Source organism: Crocodylus siamensis, chromosome 1, assembly GCF_052110815.1.
Source record: "Crocodylus siamensis isolate JL-2025a chromosome 1, ASM5211081v1, whole genome shotgun sequence".
NCBI classification, from domain to species: Eukaryota; Metazoa; Chordata; order Crocodylia; family Crocodylidae; genus Crocodylus; species Crocodylus siamensis.
Window position 1 is genome coordinate 224,276,369 of NC_143395.1, and position 21,583 is coordinate 224,297,951.

Below are 21,583 nucleotides of genomic sequence, written 5' to 3' on the forward strand. Positions count from 1 at the left end.
TTGTGGTGGGCGAGACAGGCGGGCGGCATGCCCGGAGGCAGGTGGGAGGCCGGCAATGGCTGACCTGAGAGAATCCCACTTTGCTACAAGCTATTCATTACAAAAAGTAACACATCTCAACTTGCTTCTCCAGTTAGCTACTGAGAGCTGACTGCTAAATAAGTGACTGGGAGGTGGTACAAAAAATAAAGAATGAAGCAAGTGGTCCATCTGAAGAGACTAAGTTGACTTCATTGCTCTTGGTTTTTTCATCTCTCCAGTGATGTTTGTTGGCCTTTGACTTAGAATGAATGAAGTGTTTGTATTGGTGGTAAATAGAATGAATGAAGACATCGTTCTCTAAATAGCGAATTTTAATGTCTCGTTCTATATCTATGTAATGGCTGGAGATATTGAAAAGCCCTGCCCCAAGGTTCCTCAGCAATAAAAGCAATAATGGTATTAGGTAGCCTTATATTTAAAACTGATTTAGAAAATGCAAAAATGCTAATACAGTCTTTCATCTTCAAAATGTTTAATTTTCCTCCATATGTATTGCAATCACCTTACATTAATTCTAGGTAATTTTGTAATAGGTATCTAAACCTGTGCAACATAAATAGATTTCATAGATTTATAGGGTCAGAAGGGACCTATTAGATACATCAAGTCCGAAACCCCTGGTCTGAGCAGGAAAGAGTGCTGGGAGTCAAGTAAGCCCAGCCAGGTGCTTGTCTAATCTCCTCTTGAACACCTCCAAGGTAGGGGAAAGTACCACTTCCCTTGGAAACCCAGTCCATATTTTGGCAACCCTCACCATAAACAATTTCTTCCTGATGTCCAATCTAAATCTACTCTACTTCAATTTATGGCGGTTGTTTCTAGCCACCCTGAGGGGTGCCCTGGTAAACAGAGTATCCCCTATTCCCTGCTGACCCTCCCCTCCCCTGATGAGTTTGTAGACAGCCATGAGATTACCTCTCAGCCTTCTCTTGCAGAGGCTGAGGAGATTCAGGTCCCTCAATCTGTCTTCATAAGATCTTACTTGCAGACTCTCAACCATACGAGTATCCCTCCTCTGAACCCTTTCCAGGTTATCCACATCCCTCTTGAAGTGCGGCGCCCCAAACTGGATGCATTACTCCAGCTGTGGCCTCACCCGTGCTGCATAGAGGGGAAGTATCACCTCCCTAGACCTGCTCGTGATGCACCTACTAATGCAGGAAAGAGTGTGGTTAGCCTTACTTATTACCTCATCACACTGGCTACTCATGTTCATTTTTGCCTCGAGTATGACTCCAAGATCCCTTTCCACTGCTGTGCTACTTCAGAACGGTACTTCCCAGTCTGTAGGTGTATTGGTGATTCTTTCTCCCCAGGTGCAGCACTTCACACTTATCTTTGTTAACTTGCATCCTATCCTGATCTGCCTGCTTCCTTAGTCTATCTAAATCCACCTGAATTCACCCCCTACCCTCTAGTGGGTTTACTGTACCCCGTAGTTTGGTGTCGTCTGCAAATTTGGACAGAGTGCTTTCTACACCCTCATCCAAATCACTGATGAAGATATTGAACAGTACTGGTCCCAGGACAGAGCCTTGGGGGACACCACTGCCCACATCTCTCTAAGTAGAAACCGACCCATCCACCACCACTCTCTGGGTGCACCCCATAAGCCAGTTTTCCACCCACCTGACTGAAAAACTTCATGTCACAGTTACTTAGTTTATTTGTAAGAATTGGGTGCGACGTTGTGTCGAAAGCCTTTTTAAAACACAAGTAAATAACATCTACCTCTACTCCTGTATCTAAGCACTTTGTGACCTGGTCATAAAAAGAGACCAGGTTCCCATGTTGGTTGCCCCTGAACATTGTATTACCCACTGTGCCCCCCGCAAATGTGATCCTTAGTGATTTTTTCTAAGGTCTTGCCAAGAATAGAGGTAAGGCTAACTGGCCTATAATTTACCTGGGTCCTCCTTCCTTCCTTTCTTGAAAATAGGGACCACAATGGCCCTTTTCCAGTCTTCTGGGACCTGTCCTGAGCACCACGAGTGCTCAGACAATTGTGCCAGTGGTTCCACTATGACACTAGCCAATTCCTTTAGTACCCTTGGATGAAGATCATCAGGGCCTGCTGACTTAAATACATCCAACCGCTCCAAGTGCCCCTTCACTAGATCAGTGCTAACCACTGGTGGATTGGTATCTCTCTTAAACCAGACTAAAGTCTCATTGGGAGGTGTATTTGTATCCATGTCCAGGAACACAGATGCCAAGAGATTGTCCATCCTATCTGTTATGAGTTGCTGTGGTCCATCCTGTAGCAGCCCTATGTTACCCTGCACGTTCTTTTTCCTCCCTATGTACTTAAAGAAGAACTTTTTGTTACCCTTAATCTGTTGCCAGCCTGAGTTCTGTTTCTGCTTTGACCTTCCTCACTGCTTCCCTACAAGCGGAATTGCTCTGGAGCGGGCAATTGCTCTGGGGCGGGTGCCCAGAGCTCCCCTGCTCATCCAGCTCCAGGGGACAGGCCTACCATCTCCATTCATGGTTTGGGGACATGAAAGTCCTGAACACATATGGCCTGTCTTGTTAATCCAAGGATGAAAACCAAAACTACTCTCCATCTACTTTTTATTTGTTAAGGTACTCAAACCCATAGGCCCCAGAGAAAGTGTCTTAAGGGTCAAATAAGCCTCAGTGATGGTCAGAAGAGAGAGAATTCCATATTTCTGAACTTCTCATGAAAAATACCTTGTCACTATCACTATGCCCTTGCTAGGTAGGGACTGTAAATAAATGTTTCCACTGATTCCCATTGCTATAGAATAAGGGAAGGAACAGATTTTTCAAATAACCAGGACTTTAATCATTTTGGGCATTAGAGGTCAAATCCAAGAATTAAAATTTTGAACGTGAAGCTTTGGATGTAGTGAGGTAAGAGCAATATTTTCAGTCACATAACTACAGAGGTAACAAGATTATAAGTTCTTTTTTAGTATGGTGAAAACCAAAACTAATGTGATCCCTTCTCCTCCCAAACAAGGTAAAAATAAAAAGTTTAACTTGCCAAATTTTATTTGAAAATGATTTACTTTGAACAAACTGACAACTCTCTCTGTGTCTCTCACTTGAAAAAACCCTTACATATCCAGCTGATGGAACTCTAAAATATATCAACATTTTCATTAAAAAGAAATCTGTTTATTCATAGGTTTGTCCCACCAAAACACTGATATTATTTCCAATTTTTTCCTGCTAAAAGCCCTTTGGATACCTTGTCATTGTTATTATTCCATATTACGTGTTGATATTTCACCTGATGAATACAAATTATCGATTTAAGTAGGCCTATTATGGGATCCAGCTTTAGCTGTATTAGTAAGATAAAGGACAAACAAATGCATATGTGGCAAATAGCTAACACTGTAATTCATAGATAAAGACCCCCTGTACAATAAGTCAGTGACTTTCAACTTTTTTTCACTTGAAGACCCCCTTCAAAAAAAACTGAATGGATGTGTGGACTCTTTTGGAAATGTTGAATGGAAGTGCAGACCTTTTGAAATGTAAGTGTGGGCATTCACATACTTTTTATTGATCGTAGCCATCTTTTGCAGACTCCTTAAACATAGCCTGCAGATCCCCAGGGGTCTGTAGACCACGGTGAAAACCACTGCAATGAGTTGTCAGTTATTTCTAAGATTTAATTTTGTTTTCTTGTCTGCTGCTCAAGGTAAATCCCAGATTGCTGTAGCATATCCATATAAGACCTAATATGGTCCCTACAAAGAAAGAAAAAAAATCACATTAAGCTGAGTCAGAACTAATTTAATGGCAGTCTTTTTTTATGCTTCCATGTTCTACTGAATGCTTATGTATAAGCCTGAGATATGGCACTCTGCATTAGCAGTCACAATTTAAACAGCTATCAAGTAAGGATGCCTGTACATGAGCTGGGAGGCTGCTCCAACATGCTTCAGCAAGTCTCCACATCTTGTGTATCATTATTCCCGTGCTTCAAAATGGCAGTGGGGCATATTAACTAAAGCTTGTCCAAGCATTTTAATTAGTGACTCTCAGAGCTGCTGAAATTAAAACGTACTCCCCCACAACCCTGCTCCTGGAGCACATGTAAAAATGCCAAAAATGTTTTGCCTTGTAGAGCCTAAATTAACACCTGTTGAAGTCATCAGAGATTTCAGTGGGAGTTGGATTGAGCCCTGAATGAGCTCATTGTATGCTGCTATGTATCAGCGTATGACTCAATAAGAACTACCTTTGTTCTTTCATATAAGAATCATAGGAGTTACCATACTAAAGGACTCATGTCATATTCCTAGTCTTGCTTCTTATCTGATAGCAGCCTGGATTGGATACTTCAAAAGCAGTCATATACAAGTAGCAGACTACTTCTAATCTGAATCATTTTCCAATGGATAAAAGCTCTTGTCATAAAAATGTAAGTGTCTCTGGGAAAATGTTAGTTTTCCTGGGAAATGTATAAGATGGCAGTCATTCAGTCTCCTTTTTGGCAGTCAAGACTTAGCATCCCCGCTCTCTCTTTCAGCTTAGACTGCTTGGGAGAGACACCGAGCGTCTGGCTACAAACGGCTGAACAGAATGCCCTCTTTTCATTTTCTCTTTCTGCTTACAGGAGGTGAGTAAAATTAATAAAACCTTCCATACAGATAGCCAGGAAACCTAACACTTCTAATCTGGGTTTCCAAAATGGGTATCCCTAACTACAGAAAATGTAGTATTTAACTTACCTTGATGCAGGGTATTTTTTCAAAAATGTATAATAGTTTCTGGGACAGTTTTAAGCCCTGAAACATGAGGGTTTGCACATAATGTTACTCCACCTTCCGAAAGGACAGTCACACCCTTACATAAAGTATTTTACAAGTGAAGTATTAAGTCTGTCAAGCTTGTTCCTTAAACTTACTATAATTATCTCTAAAAAGTAAGTGTGCATCTTAACATTCTCAACATTTTCCTGTGACAATCTGAGACACTTATTTCATGTAATTATGTGCTAATCTGTAAATAGTCTTTTTATGACTGCTAAATCTTTTTTCTTGGTTTAATTCAAACAGGCTTTTATTCTACATTGAATACAATTTTGTTTTTGATATTTGAGGGGGGGAAACTGTTTTTCCCCCCTCCTTTCATTTTCTGCTTATGAACTGTTTTCTGTGAATATTATCTAAATTTGTGCATGTACGTGCCATAGTCCATGTTAACCATGAGGGATTTTTTTAAATTTTATTTCTTAAGATTTTAACAACAAGGTCCATACAAGAAGCTCTGTTCACTCCAAAATCTTTGAGTTGAAACACCAGTAATGACAACTCAGCAGCATTACACTTTTATAAAGCTTTGCCTGCCACTAACACAATAAAGCTCTGTTTCCTCTAGCTTCCAAGCATTGTTTTTTTTTATTCAGAACCATTAAAATTAATATATGGCAAACTATATAAGGGTGGGCAAAATACAGCCTGTGGGCTGGATATGGCTTTCCAGACCATCCTATCTGGCCTGCAGCGCCCCTAAGAAATTTAGAAAATTAATATTTATCTGCCCCTGGCTGCCTGTCAAGGATGAGAGGAGCCAGTGGCAGTAGGACCCACAGCAGGACCCTATAACAGCAAGGCCTTCTGGGCCTGCTCCCTGTCCCTAGCTGGAAGCCCCTGCCTAGCAGAGGCTTCTGGCATGGGACTATGGAGCTGTTCCTGTCTCCCTGTGCCAGAGTAGGAAATTCAGTTAGAGATGTGGGGGGGTGGGGAAGCAGGGGAGGACCATGGGCAGTCACCCCGGTCCTCAGGGCCAGGCCGGCTCCTGCTGAGTCCTGCCATTGTGGCCATGCAGCCAGTAGCCACATGGTCCAGGAGCCGCTGGTGGGTGGCCAGGTAAGTGGGTAAAGCAGCAGCAGGGGTTGGGGGAGTGGAAGCGAGTGGGTGTGTGGAAGTGTAGGGCCATCACTGGCAGGGCCCGGAGTGGATTGGCAGAAGCATAAGGTGTGGGCTGCCAGGGGTCTATAGAGCTGAGCTGCACCAGCAGAGAGAGAAGGGAACTAGCCTGGCTCCACAGGAGTACAGGTGGAGACCAGCACACACAGCCCCGCCCCCATGTGCTCCACACTCACCCATCTGGGCTGATCAGCTTCAGCGTGGAACAAACTGATGCTCAACATGGGGGGGAAAGCAGCCCCACCCCTTTCTGCTGCCAGTACTTCCTGGTGCAGCCACTCGGAGTCTGCGTGGGGCTGTGCTGCATCTCCACTGCATCACTGCTGCCCTGCGGGACAGCAGTAACAATGAAGAGCAGCCCCGGGGCAGCCCCACATAGACTTCAAGGGGCTGCACCAGAAAATGCCAGCAGTGGGCAGGGGAGGAGCTGTTTTCTCCTCTCTCCCTTGCTGCTGCCAGGCAGCTTTTGGTGCAGCCACCTGGAGTCTGTGCTGTGCTAGACTGTGGTGCGGCTCCTCCACAACCACCTCTGGGCTGCACAGCAAGGCAGAAGTGACAGTGTGGAGCAGCTGCAGGGCAGCTCACAAGTGGCAGCGAACAAGATCCAATGGAGCCTAACATGGCACAAGGCTCCACGTGACCACAGCAAAAAGTGCCCAGTGGTGGTGAGGGGCTGCTTTGCCCTGCATGGAGCCTGGAGCCAGTGCTGGGTGCGCAGGACCATGGTTGCATATGCTGGTCCCTGCTGCTACCACTGCACGTGGCCAAGTAGTGCAGAGTAGGTGCAGCGCACACTGGACCTGTGCGCTGTTGGTGGTGGTGGGGAGGTGCCACAGGGTACTCGGACAGTGGGCTGTTGCAGGGTGAGGGCAGCTGTTGACTGGCTCGGGGGGCTCCTACAGGGGCAGAGGGGAGAGTCTCCCATGCACACTTCACATACACTCAAATCTTTCTTGCAAACCCCACAGCCACACCCTTCCCCACACACAAACACACATCCCACAAATACTGTACCTCCCCATACACATCCATGCATCCCCACAAACCCACACCCACCCACCCATACCTCCTGACACCCTTGTATACCCCACATACTATACAAGAGTAAGACTGCATTTTGAACTATTACGCAATCACTTCTACATATACTGCACAAACACACAAATCAGGAGAAAAATATATTTTTTAATTAAATTAAAACATATTATTATGGGTGTTTGATTCTTAGTATACATTTTTTTCTTCCGTTCTAAGATGGCGAACGCTCTTCCCCAAAGGAGTACTTCCAGGGGCAAGCAGAGTGACTTCCAGTGGCAAAGGTCAGAGGTTAGGGGTGGGACTTCCAGGACTTCCAAGATGGCTATCAGGGGGCGGGGCACCTGTCAAGGGACAGGGCTACCCATGAGGCACTTGACAGCTTGCCAAAACTCAGTAAGCTGCCCTCTGCCCAAAATAATTGCCCCATCTTATGATGACATTAGGGTCCTGTTCCATTGCTGTTATTAACAGTTTGCACATGCCTTGAATACCTTTTCAATATTCAAGTGCTATCTTAAGACTGAACATACTGGGCAGTTGCAGAATCAAAGGCAAAAAATCCCAAGTCCATGTAGTATTGAGCTGTGTTTCTCAATGCTGTCCATGATTCACTTGCCTAAAGTCAAACAAAACAAAAGAAGGTATTTTTTAGGTTTCACAAAAGCTTAATAGAATACATGCCTTAATGCAGAACATTGCCTAACTTGATATGAAGCCTTTCTTGCTGTAAGATACTCAGAGTACATTCATCCAAACTCTGAACACTGCCCTTCAAGTATGTTGGAGGGGCTCTGGAACAATCTGTTTACTGTGGGCACATTTACATGAGATGCTAACATGCAATGGTTACTGTTCAAGTACTAAATAAATATAATCTAAATAAATAGACAAGTACTAAATAAGTATAATCAAGTACTAAATAAATGCACCGTAATTAGAGTTACTGCGCAGTAGCACCAGTGAATGCCATTTAAGTAAATACTATATTAGTAGCCTAATAAAACTGCACAATAGCATATTAGCACTGTTTGTGCTGTGACACTACTGCACAGTAGTATTCAGCTACTGCGCAGTCAGTGTCTTGTGTAGATGCACCCACATGCGTATATGTGAAACCCCTAAAAACACAAGTGGCTGCATTTATACTATAGCCCTTCAGAGAAGGACAAATTGCAGGAAACCTGAAGTGAATTCATACAAAACTTAATGGTTTCACACAGAATTGAGAGAGATGTGTGTATACACATATTGCTTCCTGTAACTCAAGGGAATCCGACATACATTCTCTTGGTCTTGCTAGAGAAAAAAGTGGGGTTGATATGAATACCTGGGGCATATTATGTATAAGGCTGGGGTGAGGTTTTAGGAGTCAGGGTGAAGAGAAAAAGAAATGTTGATTCTAGCAATAATGGCTAGAACTAAGACTCGGTGACAGCCTGGGTACTGGCAACAGGAGGAGCAGGAGAGAATTTGAAGTAAGTTTGCATTACAACTTTGAGGGGTGGAGGGGGAGAGCACCGAGGAATTAGCTGAGAACAGAATGGAACTTACTCATGGTAAGTATTAGTTTGCCATAGCCTTGCCCGTTCTAGCCCTGTAGCTGGAAGCCACTGATTTTCAAGCCTGTGAATTCAGCACAGGTAACTAGAACAAGATCAGTATGCATAAACTTTTTACATGCAAGATCAAATCTGCCAAACTTTATCAGGCAGATCATCAAGCAATTTGCCAGTTTTTGGAAGCATGATTGGGAGTTATTTGACTATAGTTTTAATAATTTGTAGCTATGAACTGTTCATCTTAGTCAGGGGTTGACAGCATCTTCCAGCAGAGGAACTAAATGACCCAGCTCAGGTCCACTGCTTTTGGTGTGGTGCCAGGAAAGCTCCCCATCCACTGAAGCCTCTGGTGCCTGGTGCCACATGACCCTGAGGACTGAAGGACCCCTGAGGACTGACACCATTGCTTCATGGCACAAATCTGGACCGTGTGCTATACCTTGCCAACCCTTGTAGTTTTCCATGTGTTTGAGAAGGAATGAGAGTTCAGTGCCATCTAAACAGCCACTGTCACCTCTGAAAACTGACAGTCACGTTACTACATATGTATTTCCATCCTGTTAAATAAAGTTTGCAAAATTACCAGCTCAGTACCTGTTCTGCCACAGTGTAACCCCAAGCATTCTCGCTACTGCTTGGGTCCCAATAGCTGTGAGAATATGGTATTTGTCTCTTAAGCCTTATGAACTGATTTGCTGTTTCTTCAGAGAGAAACGGTGCTCCCAGGACACCTGTATGGGAGAGATTCAACATTCAAAATGTCAGAAATTGTAGAACTTCACATAAATTCACAACCATGCGACATTCCTGCTGAGTTAAATCCTATATTAAAGTATTAGAGCTTGAATACTTATCCCAAGTTTGGTTGCAAGCTTTAGTTATTTGTAAAAAAAAATCTATAAAACCTAAAGCCAATAAAAATGTCTGTGAGGATCTTTAATCTTAATGAGATCAGCTGTTTAAAAAACAGTTATTCTACAGCTGTGTGCACAACACAAATGGTCCATCACAAAGAAACTGAAAGTGAATTCAAAGAAAATCATTTAGATCTTTTGAAGAAATACAGTGTACCACAAGAGATATTAAAATCCCATTTTGCTAATACATCCAGTTGAAACACATCCTCAAAGAAAGGCAAACCTGAATATAAAGCTGGCAAGCTTTGAAAAACTATTGGTCACACCTCTGAAACACAGAAACTATGTTCTATATAGCTATTTAAAATTGTTTTATGTAGGAAAGACATTGTTTATGACTGAATGGGACATTGATTTATTATCTAAAATTAATGACAAAGAATGGGAGATGATCGGGAACAATGGCCCTCAAACATCCATCCACATGATGACAAAAGGAAATTATTTTAAAGTTGTATATTGATGGTATCTTATCCCAATTAAAATTAAACATATTTACAAGAACAGGCGGGAGGGAGTGTGGTCATTCAAGAGAAGTCTGTTATATTCGGAGGACACATCCCAGAATCAAATTGTTTTGGAAGAAGTTTGGAGTCATGGTGAGGGAAATTAAAGCATGCAAACTGTCAGATAGCCCCTTGAGAGTTCTCAGAAAGGTTCAGTAAGAACTCTGTAAGGCACCATCTACATATTATAGGTATTGCACAATTAACTGGTTAATCATGCAGTTACCTTGAAACCAGCTATTACGTACAAATTAGCTATCACACAATAATAACCTCCAACCAGCTATAAAGTTTGACCTTTAAATGTGTACTAACTTTATAGCTGGTTACTACCCAGCTTTAATTTGTATGTGTAGCAGTCTCCCTGCAGGGATGCATCTTGCTCAGCCAGGGTTAGGAGTCCCACAACTGCTGGGTACTTTCACCCCCAGCAGCTATGGACTCTGGGTCCCAGCAGCATCTCATAGCTGCTGGGACCCAAAGTCCCACAGCTGAGGATGCTGGGTCCCTGTAGCATACCTCCTGGCATGGCCCCCTCCCTCCCAAGGCAGGAAGATTGCCACTGTGGGTGATCTCCTAGCCCCAGGGTTGCCTGAAATCCTGGGGTGGGAGGATCACTGCTGTGGCAATCTCCCAGGCCCTGGGGATGTATGAAACCTCAGGGTGGGAGGATCACCACAGGGGTGATCCCCCACATCCTGGGGGTGCAGGAAACTCCCAGGGCCAGAGGCTTGCTGCAGGTTGATCCTCCCCTACCTTGTGGTTGTGAGAAACCCTCGGGGCTGGAGGACTTCCATAGGAGTGATCTCCCTGCACCCTTGGGGTGAAGAGATTGCCTTCATGGCCATCTTCCAGCCCCGAGGGGTTCCTGCACCTCTGATGCATGGAGGGTCACCCTTCAGCCATCCTCTAGCCCTGGGGATTTCATGCACCCACAGGATGGGGAGGATTGCCCTGTAGCCAGCCCCCAGGGGTTTCATGCACCCCTAGGGGCTCAGAGATCACCATAATGGTGATCTTCCCATTCCAGGGGTTTCAAATGCTCCAAGAGCAGGGAGATGGCTGTGGTGGCAATCCTCCCATCCCAGGGGTTTCACGTCCCAAAGCTGGGTGCCCCTCAATTGGGGCACATGGGCCTCCCAGCTGCAGGAGCTTGCTTCTTGGCAGTGCAGCTTTTCCCAGAGCCTGGGATTGAGTTCCCCCTGCACTGGCAATAAGGTGTTATGGGATCTAATGAGTGATCTCCCAAATGCTCCTCCTTCCATACATGTGTAGCATGGCAGGAGGCACAATTATGTGAATCACACATTAGATCCCATTGTGCCTTTTCCTGCATATTGTAAAAGGGGCCTGAGGTTACTGAACACTCATCTTTTAGAGGCTTCAAAAATTACAATTAAAAGCCTGAAAGAGAAGTGATGTCCCAAAAGAACTGACTGGTTTTAAAAAGTTGGGAAAGCTTTAATAATGGAAAATTGTCCTATCAAGTCAGTGTTTTACACTGGCAAAGGAAAAAAAAATGCTTACTTAAAAATGTAATGGAAGTTCTTGGAATTTGCTGAAAAAGGATCTTTTCCTGCCTCCAAATCAGAGAAAGTTTGAAAAATATTTTTGAATATTGAAGGAGAATGCAAGTTCTATGAGGTAATAGTATAGAACACATTTTGAATAAGTTTAAAATCTGAAGGCAGAGATTGGTAAGAGATAGCTTATCAGGCAGAGCTCTGAGGAAAAAAAGAGAGGCTGAATTATTAAGCAATATTCATATAAAGAAACACAAAAGCTTAATATCAGCTATGAAACATAATTTTCAAAGACTGAAAAGAAGAAAAATAAAGAATACCAGACTCCTCTGTGAATACTAGCTTGGGTTAAGGAAGCACTGTTGAAGGAAGATAAATATCTCCCTTCATGTATGTCCTAGGGGACTGGATGTATCTTTAGATTCAAATTTATTACTTGATAAGTTGGATTAATCGATAAATGAAATTTAAAAAAAAGAAACTGGAAGCGGAAATACTTTAACTGAATATCAAGCAAACTGTGATATACAAAAGGTAAAATGGCATAAATAACAAAATGTGATCTAAATACGACTATACTTTTCTTTGCCCAGATTGGGCAACTGAGACATGGGACTTGGAAAGAGCTGCATGGGTGTAGCAGTTCCCAGCCCCCTGCCCCATCTGCTGGTGGAGGATTCCCTGCCCAGCCGGGGGCTCACTGCTACCTGTCCCACCAGTAGGGTGCTGGGGCCTTCCCCTGCCATGAAGCTCTTTCCAAGTCCCCTGCCCCTGATCAGGCATTGTCCCTACCCCAGCAGCAGGCATCCCCCCAGGGGGCAGGGAGCAATGTCCCAGCCCCCTTCAGAAGACACCTGTCTCCTGGCCTGATGGTCCCTGCCAGCACCTGGGATAGCATGCAGGGGGAGCCTAGAGCTGGAGCAGGGCCAGTCAGGGTGGAAACAGATTGCTGACATGAGCAGCAAATCTAACTTCCAAGACATTGCACATGTAGATGCCTGCTCAGGAGCATTTACTCGCAAGTAACTGCTCCCAGATCAAATGCACGTGTAGATGCACCCACTGCATATCAAGCACCTTAGCATCATTTTAAAAATTCCCTTTAACTTTTCAGAGTTTAATACAGGGCATAAGCATGGTTGCAGTGTAACTTAAGTAGGTTTAAAATAGCATCTTATTTCAGCTGGTGCAAACTTTTATAGACAGCTAAATAAGTTTAATCCAAAATGAGTCAGTCTAACTGAAGTCAGTGTGTCAATAAACTAGTTTGCTCCAATTTAACTGACTTGATGTAAACTAGCAGTTTAGGCTAAACTGCACACCTTCTGCACATACGGAAGAACATGGAGCCAAGCAGAGCTCTGTATCTGTGTACATCGTATCTTGTAGTACGTATTCTCTGAAACAAACTTTGGTCTCATTTGCATGTCAGATCACCTGGCTTTTAATGAGTATGTACAGTGAAATTGATTTGAAATTAGTAAAGCAATTACATCAATGCTCAATAGTGGATAAAATTCAGCTTTCTAACTCTTTCCAGTGTCAGTTCTGTTAGGCTAACTGGCACATAAAACTTTTTTGCATCTCTAAGAAGGCATTCTGGGCACATCTATATATGCAATTACTGTGCCTGAATTTTCTGCACAGAACACTAAGGCTCATTAATGCGCTCCAGGCACGGGTCTACATATACACCCCTGTTGGGAACAAATTGCACCTGACAGGAACAGCCCAGTCCACAGCTGCTCCTGCCCTGCTCTGCCCCCACTGCAGCAGCCAAGAGGAGCTCCAGGCTCCCCAAGGGGCTGGCAGGGGACATGGGATCAGTCCTGATCTCCACCAAGCGGGGAGAACTTTGCTGGCTTCAGAGGCAGCAGTCTCCTGGCCACATGGGGATTGGGACGTGATTTACCTATACATATGTAGATGGTCATGCTTTACTAGCCATTAGACTAATCTAATCCATAGTGAGGCATCTTATGTAGACACACCCTCTGACTACAACCGAAATAGTACTTCTGTGGAGTACAAGCAATGCATCTACCAAGTTCTCTTCCAAGCAAATACATGTGAAAACTAGACAGATTTGAAAAATACCAATTGGAGAAGCAGAATGGAACCCAATCTGGTTATAACCTTCAGGTCCACAACGTAACTGAGATACCATACTAAATAATATTGCTTTGCCAGATGGATGGTCTAGCTGTCCCAATATTTCATGTAAGTGTTTCTACACCTGTCAGAATCCTTTTCACAGGATCACAGAGGGAGGAAGAAAAACGTTTCTGTCATTTTCAAATAAATTCCTTCTAAGGAATTTTATCAACCAGGTAGATGAGCCAATGCATATTCTATGGCCAATGGTTTGTTTGCTATTTCTTGGGCAAGTAAGAAATAACCATTTATTCCTAAGCCTATGAAAGTCCAGCTCTATCCATTACATTGATGTGTATCAGTTCCAGAGTTCAAATACTGCTCTGTGCCAAAAATGCAATAGTTTTTAGGCAATTTACTACTTTATTACATGCCAAAAAAAACCATAGGTGATATGAACAACAGTCTAGGGATTTGAGGGAGGAATTAAATGTTTGGGAAATCCTTATTAAACCCTATGTAAAGATACCCCTGAACTTTTATCAGAAAGAAACTCCAGAATGTGCACCTATCTTATGGCCATTAACTTTATTTGTTGTTAACTTATATATATAACAAGCACTTATATATATAAGTTAGCAATATATATACATCACACACACACACACACACACTTATACATGTGTTTGTGTGTATAGTTGAAGCCATTACTATTAAGTTTTAATTCAAGAGACTAACCTAGCCGTGTGATTTCATGGTGAGTTATGATAAAAACATAAAGAACATAGGTATAATTTCCACCCCTTCATCAGATCAGCAGTTTATGGTACATACTACATGAAGCAGTGAAGTTGCTTGGCTTCTGTGATGCTGAGTGCTGCATTTTAAAGATATTAACTTTAATTTTTAATAGTGCAGTCAGAGCAGATTAAGTAACAATCAATGGAAAATACCAATCCTGACAAACGAGGACTGAATATTCACTTGCATTCAAATGCATGCTACCTACTTCCTGGGGTCAAACTCAGGTAATCTGACTGAGGGATATCAATTGTATTACTTGCCTCTCCCTAGACAGAGCTGGCATGGCTGGAAAAGCACATGAGCTAACAGCAGTTGTATTCATTTCTAGCAACACCAAAAGTCATGCTGCAACCTTTAACAGCTACTCCAGAGTCCATAATTCTAGGAACCCCTGGGTGCTGAGGGGTTGTGGAGCAATCCTAACAAGTGGCCTATGGATGAATTAGGAAGTACAGGGAAGCATGAGGAGCACTGTGCAGACAAGGAGCTTTAGTAGAGATCCTCTAGTTTTGACTGAAGAAGTTACATCTTTGGCCCACACACATCAATTTTGTGGATGTCATAACCCATAAGTTTGGAGGGTAAGGTTCTCTTATCATTAGAAGAACCACAGTGAAACTCAGTGAATTTCAGCCTGTCACATTTTCATTCCTTCCTGCTGAAATAGCTTGTGTAAAAGTGAATGGTAAATTTCCAGTAAAAGGACATTTCAAACATTGATCACACTTGGAACCTCAGAGTCAATCAGTCTGTTTTCTATGCCTAGCTCTGCAGCTGAACACAATGTGCAATCTCTAACAAGCCACCTAATATTTTCCTCTTTGTGCTTCTGTAAAATGGGTATAATTTCTTCTACTGTTTGGGAAACCTAGATAATATGAATGAAATAATTTGCTGCTTTAAAAATACAGAAAATTACTGAGCAACTCTCTGCCGAATGCATTTATGAACCTAGGTGAAACCAGAAGAGAAAAATGTCAAAGCACCCAGGTGTGAGACTGGAAATAGTTGTGAGTAAGTGGGTTGTAGAGGAGTTAATGAAATTGCTCACAACGTGTAACGCTAAGCTGAAGGAAGCTAAGTTGAAAGTTCCAGTGAAACAAATTTAAGTCACTGGTAAAAAGATAAGCAAAACTAGACTAAAAGTTGTTTTTTTACTCAGTAGTATCTTCCTCCTTTACTCCAGGATGAAAATGTTATGCAAGAAGAAAACTTAAAGAGTAAAAGGCTGGCATCCCTCAGTCCAAAAGAGGAAGATAAGAGAAACACCGGAGGTGCTGAGTTGCTGTAAGAACAGTTCTTTTGGGGGGGGGGCGGTTTCTGGAAATGTCACTATCTATTCTCATACAGACGGTTAATCCTATTATCATCCCATGTTTACTTTGTGTTTGACAGCTCAGTTTCTCTAATTATTATTAGAGATGGATGGTGTGATCGTCCCTTTAGGGGAAAATAATAGTTATCATTAAAGTCCCATGCCTTGTGAACATCTCATTGTGGATTAATGGAAACTAGCACAAGATTAATCTTGACAGTGAAGAGATGCTGGCTGATTCTTGTCATCATTGCCAAGATAGTGAATATTTATTCGATTCAGCCTTGAAGGTCAGAAGAAAGGATATTAAATGGATTTGAATATTAGGGTGGTAGATACACAGAAAGTGAAGGAGGCAAGGAGGGTGAAGTTGACTTGTGTTAAATCTTTAAAATTAGATTTAAATAAAAATTTAAGTATCTGCCACACAGCTGTGCTCCATTTAGGTAGATTCTATGTATGTACCAGGGAGAGTTTCCTTTCAGTCACCTTCTGGACCCCAAGATCACAAGGATCCTCATTTCCATGTGGTAATACAGGCAAAACGTAAGAGTGGTAGTTCAATGACAGCTTCTGAGTCACTTTGGGCACCTCTACAGATAGAGTAACTTTTTCTTGGAAGTTGAGTAATTGGAGCTGCTGTGTACTTTGCACACTTGGAAAAAAATGTCACTTATACATATCAAATTGGGGACTCCAGGATCTATATTAAAAACACCGATGCTTAAAGATGCTTGAATGTAAGATATAGCTGCCTGTTAGAACACTTTGCCAAGGGAATTGACACTAGTACTCGGCCATTAATTGGCAGATTCAGAGTTGAGACAAAATGTATCAGTTGTGTGTATCCACTGAAATGAGAGATATATTTGGTTTGTTCTGTTAGGATATTTATATAAAGTGTGGGAATGGATTAGCAGCACTTTTATTGGTCCTTGTGCACATCAGCAAATAATTCAAAGCTGCTTTCTTCTTCTTTTAGTACTTTCTGAGGATTATTTTACAACTCTGTGCATATTTAAAAATCCATAACTAAAGTTATTTATAGCAAGTTGAATGTTAAAACTTTAAAAATCAGCACTTGTTTTAGCTCCATGCCTTTTGCATAACAATTGTTTTAATCATCAGCCTTCATGATAGCACCTGGCTGTAATGTCAGCTCTGAAACAGATGCCTGTCCATGTTATCAGATAGTCAAGGCAGCATGAGGGCAGGCTTTGTGAGCTAAGCTTTGACCTTCAACACTTTGGCTTTGTTGACCTCGATGATGCTGACGTGTTAGGTACTTTGAAAAGGTCAATGGAACACTGCTGCTTAGCTGCATTTCTTAAAGCTAGAAATGAGCCAAAAACAAATCAGAGCTGCAGTTTCAAAGATACTAGCAGTAGGACCATTGTATAGCTTAAGGTTTGTGCTTTTTAAAAAAAAATCCGTTTTGATTTCTTCAGTCATATACATTTTATACATGTGTGACAAACACATTACATGGTTTGATATTATTTGCAATGTAAACAAGATAATCCTGTGATTGATGCTTATCAGCAATTCTAGGCAATTGCTTCCAGAGCACCCTGAGAGCATGGAGTAAGAAAAATGTACAAGTTGCTGCTTATCAGAATTTGCCTCAGCTGCACAAGTTTTTAAAGACCTTTATAGGGATCCAAACTTAGTTATCTGAAATAAACCTTTGCAAGTATAAGTGGAGATTTGTTGCAGGGACACATTTTAGGATATAGCAGACTGCCCTAGAACCACATGGCACTCTGTTACAAGGTGAACTCTGACATCATAATTCAAGTCAAAGATGCAAACCTGAGTTTTGATTTGACTTACTCCAGAACTGGTAGCATGTATGCCTTCACATCATGACTAGAAAAAATACAAATCCAGGCCAAAATATTCCCATTTGGATTACAATAGTTAGGCGTATTAATTCAGCTAATCTTGTGAATACTCATAACTCTGAAAAAAACACTTTTTCTTAGGTTCTTAGGAATGGTCTGAGACACCCAAAGTTCAAATTTTGGTCCTACTCGTTTGTCTTTAGAGCTTGTGACAGATCAGTCTCAATTTCTTTTCTCTAGTCTTGATTTTCCTTCCCCAGGTTACTCAACAGCTCTCTAGTAGAGCTGGGACTAGACCCAAGGTTTGACTGCTCTAAATGACTGCTTTCTAAAGGTGTGGAAGGAGGTGACAATATGGCTGTGGGGAAGAGAAGATATGGTTGAATGTTTGGTTCTAATCAGTAGATCTTGTGCATTGTGTTTTAATCCACCACCACTTCCATCTTGACTGAAGGGCTTTTGCAGTTAATGAATGACTGAACTGCATATCAGTAGTGATCGGTAGAGGTTATAACAGTTCATTAAAAATCAGTGGTGAATTATTTCCCTTATCTGTTAAAGAAAGGAAGCCTGAAAAAAACAAGGAAGGGTGGTTATGAAAAGGAGAAAGGAAAGTGAGAGAAGGGCAAGATAATAATCCTCAAAAATTAGTGTCATGGTGCATTATTGTTTTGCAGGCTTGATTTCAACTGAAACTGGCTTTCCTGAAAGTGGGGGGAAGCATGGTGTTTGTGCTAGGCAAGTGACAATGATGGGTCTCACCTTCTTCACCCAGTCAACACCAGCTGAAAAGTTGGATTCAAGAAGAGCTGGCACAGAGCAGATCAGGAATGCTAGATGGGAAAGTAAGGTATCTAAGTGATCCTTCCACCATCTCCCTTCCATTCCCTCCTCCACAAAACACGCATACATGCATTGGCATTAAATTAGAGCTACACTGGTGTCAGAGACATAACTAGCAATCTCAGTGCTCTGGGCTCAAAAGTAGGATGAAGTGGGGGGATCCCAGTGAGAGAGAAATAATACTGGCAGGCCGGGGGGGGGGGGGTCCGGTATCAAGCACCCCATCCAAACTAGTTCCCCCTCTAAATTAGCACCCAAGGCTTGTGCCCTGCTCTAGTTACACTACTGATTGCCATACAAGGTACAGGGATGGGAAGGAAAAGGTGGCCAAGCAAAATGTCTTCCTCTTTCCCACCTTACAGAGCACCAGTGCAGTAAGTTCATGCACCTGTGTAGCAATACCTAAAGAGCATTCTTCTCTGCAGCATGTTTTCCCTCTAGCACAGAACACAATCATATTGAAAAAATAATCCCCATCTTTTCAAATGTTTGGCTGCCTGTTTAGGAGATGGACTGAACAACAGTTTTAAGACTCAGGGAAGTGCAAGTTCTAAGGGAAGTGCACAGTCTCGGCTCTGAGAGGTCTGTGTGTTCTTGGAGAAATGCTTCTGCTCCTGCTTCTCTTTTCCTGCTCTGTGGAATAGGGGAAAATACTTTGTTGTTCACCTCATTTGAATTAAAAGAGGATAATTAGTCCTTGTAATTTAAGGAATGAATTTTGCTCAAGGAGGGCCAAGTCACAATATCATTCCAGGAGCACCTGGATTAACACTTGCAAGAACACTGCCACTTTTCAGACATTACAATAGATAGGATCACATCTTTACAGAACACATTACAACAGGTCTCTACAGGTAGATGTCTGCTTGCTTTATTAGTCTGTGTGGAAAAAAAACTGTCTTACAGCATGCACAACCATTATTATGTATGGTACTTGTCAGTATTTACCTGAAAACTGTATCCCTGTAACCACAGTGACAGTTAATTACATCTGTATCGGCTTCATAAATTTTCCTTCTGGCCCTAATTTTGAAAAATGATTGATTTTTAGCTTTCAAGTTGGAGCATCTTATAAGAGCCTAAACATTAGAAAGTTTTAGGCATCTGGTTTCTGACAAATGATGTTCCTCAACTTGTTTCAAGTTGGACACCAGAAAAATCATGAGCTCCTCCATTGAATTTGGGCCACCAAATATGCATAAACTTGCTGTTCTCTAAAATAAGTGATGAAGTAAGGATTAAGTGTACAGAATGATCCCACAGAATAATTTGTCATAAGGATTTAGCATTTTGCGAATCACCAACTGCAATGACCTTTTCCAGCTGATATAGTAGTATCCTTAAATTTTGGAAAGGCTCAATCACATACTTAAAGCAATACAGAAGTAGTAGAGTCAGGATAGTGTCTCCAAGCTCTTGCTACCTAGATCTCAGCTCAAGTCACTAGACAGTGTCCTTTCTTTGGTGTTCTTTAGTTTCTTGTCATGCCTCTGTCTCTGTACTGCTATGCCTGCAGCACAGTCTCTGCCAGCAAATCACTACACATGAGAGAAGATAATGACACAAGAGCTAGTGCCAAACACTTACCTGAAAGCAGCAGAAGGGACACAATAACCTGAAACATTTTCAGAGGTGACATAGGTTGTCTGGAAAACATTTATCTTTGTTAGGCAGGGATGTTCATTCAATTTTATACTGTGTTATCTTTAAGTTTATAAATCATTTACCAGATACCTGTTAACTGTTGGAGCAGACAGGGCAGGGTACAGTGCTTAGTTCAGATTTGTCATATATACTTCTCCTTATGCCCTTTGGACTTTGCAAGCTGAGCTTCTAATATTCCACAATAGCTATTTTTCCATAGATAAATTCACTTCAATGTAAGTTATGTAGCACAAGATAGCACAAGACTTGTTCATCTCCTAGGGCAGGTGCTTGCAATTTAGTCTATTGCCTTTTCTTCACATGCTGATGTAAATATTAGATTACAGTACAAATATTGGATTTTAGAGACCAGTCAAGCATTGGGAGAGATGGAAATTGTATCTGAATAAGCTTGATCTAAATATATTTTACTATACATTACATACCAGGTACTCTATTAAGATGTGGAACCCCCAGGGATCAGACCTGGAGGGCCTGGCTCTTGCAGAAGGCATAGGGCACATGGTCTCCTGACCCCCCTCATCTGATCCTTCCTACTAGAGGCAGAGATTTGCAGAGGTGAGCTGGTGAGAGTTCATCCTCTTGCTCCTAGGAAACCCCATCTGCCTCTGCATTAGAGCCCTATGATCTTAAGTCTGTCAGTAGCAACTTTGTCTCCCAATATCTCAAGGTCTCACCTGATCCCTAGCTAAAATGGAATTCATTTCCAGAGGTGGTGGTGGGCTTGAAGCTATGTCAAAAGCCATTCTGGTCTTTTTGAGGTAAGAATCCATGTAGTACCATTCAGTAGACTGGAGCCCTCTACATGAATTCAGACCCCATATACTGGAGAATCAGACTTTGCTATTGACTTTATGTGGAAGGGATCAGACAGTGTGATAACAGGTAGCAGAATATAATCCTTAGATAAGTGGATTAAGAACACCTTAGGTGAGCATCAACCATTCTGTGACAGTGTAATGAGATCTAGGGGAAACAATGATAGCTTATTTAATTAGAGATGGCTTCATATTGCTTAGACTTAAGGAAGTGGAATTTTGAACTAAGGTAGCACAGACAATATTGAACATTTTCTAACTTTTGAGTGTGGTACTTCATAGTCTTAATTATCTGGGAGGTGGTGGGGAGGGGGGGTGTTGTGTGTATAACTTGCAAGGACTTTAAAAACGCAAATTGAATGCTAGAAATTCTACCATGTGTCATCATTTTGACCATGTGAGCCAACACTAGAGTTGGAAACTTTAGATTTATTTCACAGCTTCCACTCTAAATATGGCCTAGACAGGCATTCTGAGAAGGGCTTTTAACAACAACTTCTGTTGCAGGAAAAATGGAAGCTTTGGCTCCATACGAGAGTGTTGAGATGATCATAATCTAGTGACCACAGACTTCTGAACTTTATGTCTGAATTTGACCTTTTTGGCCCATCCAGACCCCATTTCTTTCTCTTCTCCATGCCTGCATCCTTGTTTTAGTGTCAGTCTCAGTCTACACTCTTCAGGCCTTCCATTTCAGTCCATA

At 42.1% G+C, this 21,583-nt stretch overlaps 1 protein-coding gene across 1 annotated transcript; it reads right to left on the reverse strand.

Annotated features, from left to right (window-relative positions):
- Nucleotides 1–2,943: 2,943 nt before the first annotated feature.
- C1H3orf85 (chromosome 1 C3orf85 homolog) lies at nt 2,944–20,102 on the reverse strand. Its single transcript, XM_090031600.1, has 4 exons — nt 19,985–20,102; nt 9,146–9,282; nt 7,523–7,608; nt 2,944–3,767 (listed from the first exon to the last, which is right to left on the reverse strand). The coding sequence occupies exons 1-4, from the start codon at nt 20,052–20,054 to the stop codon at nt 3,689–3,691; spliced, it is 372 nt and encodes a 123-aa protein (XP_089887726.1). The 5' UTR covers nt 20,055–20,102; the 3' UTR covers nt 2,944–3,688.
- Nucleotides 20,103–21,583: the final 1,481 nt, after the last annotated feature.

Excerpts from the sequence above, each read along its gene's own strand:
- C1H3orf85 (XM_090031600.1), bottom strand. The coding sequence starts at position 20,054 with ATGTTTTCCAGACAACCTATGTCACCTCTGAAAATGTTTCAGGTTATT. Across the intron at positions 9,283-19,984 it reads GTCCCTTCTGCTGCTTTCAG|GTGTCCTGGGAGCACCGTTT; the intron begins GTAAGTGTTTGG and ends TCTCCCATACAG. Across the intron at positions 7,609-9,145 it reads GTTACACTGTGGCAGAACAG|GCAAGTGAATCATGGACAGC; the intron begins GTACTGAGCTGG and ends GTTTGACTTTAG.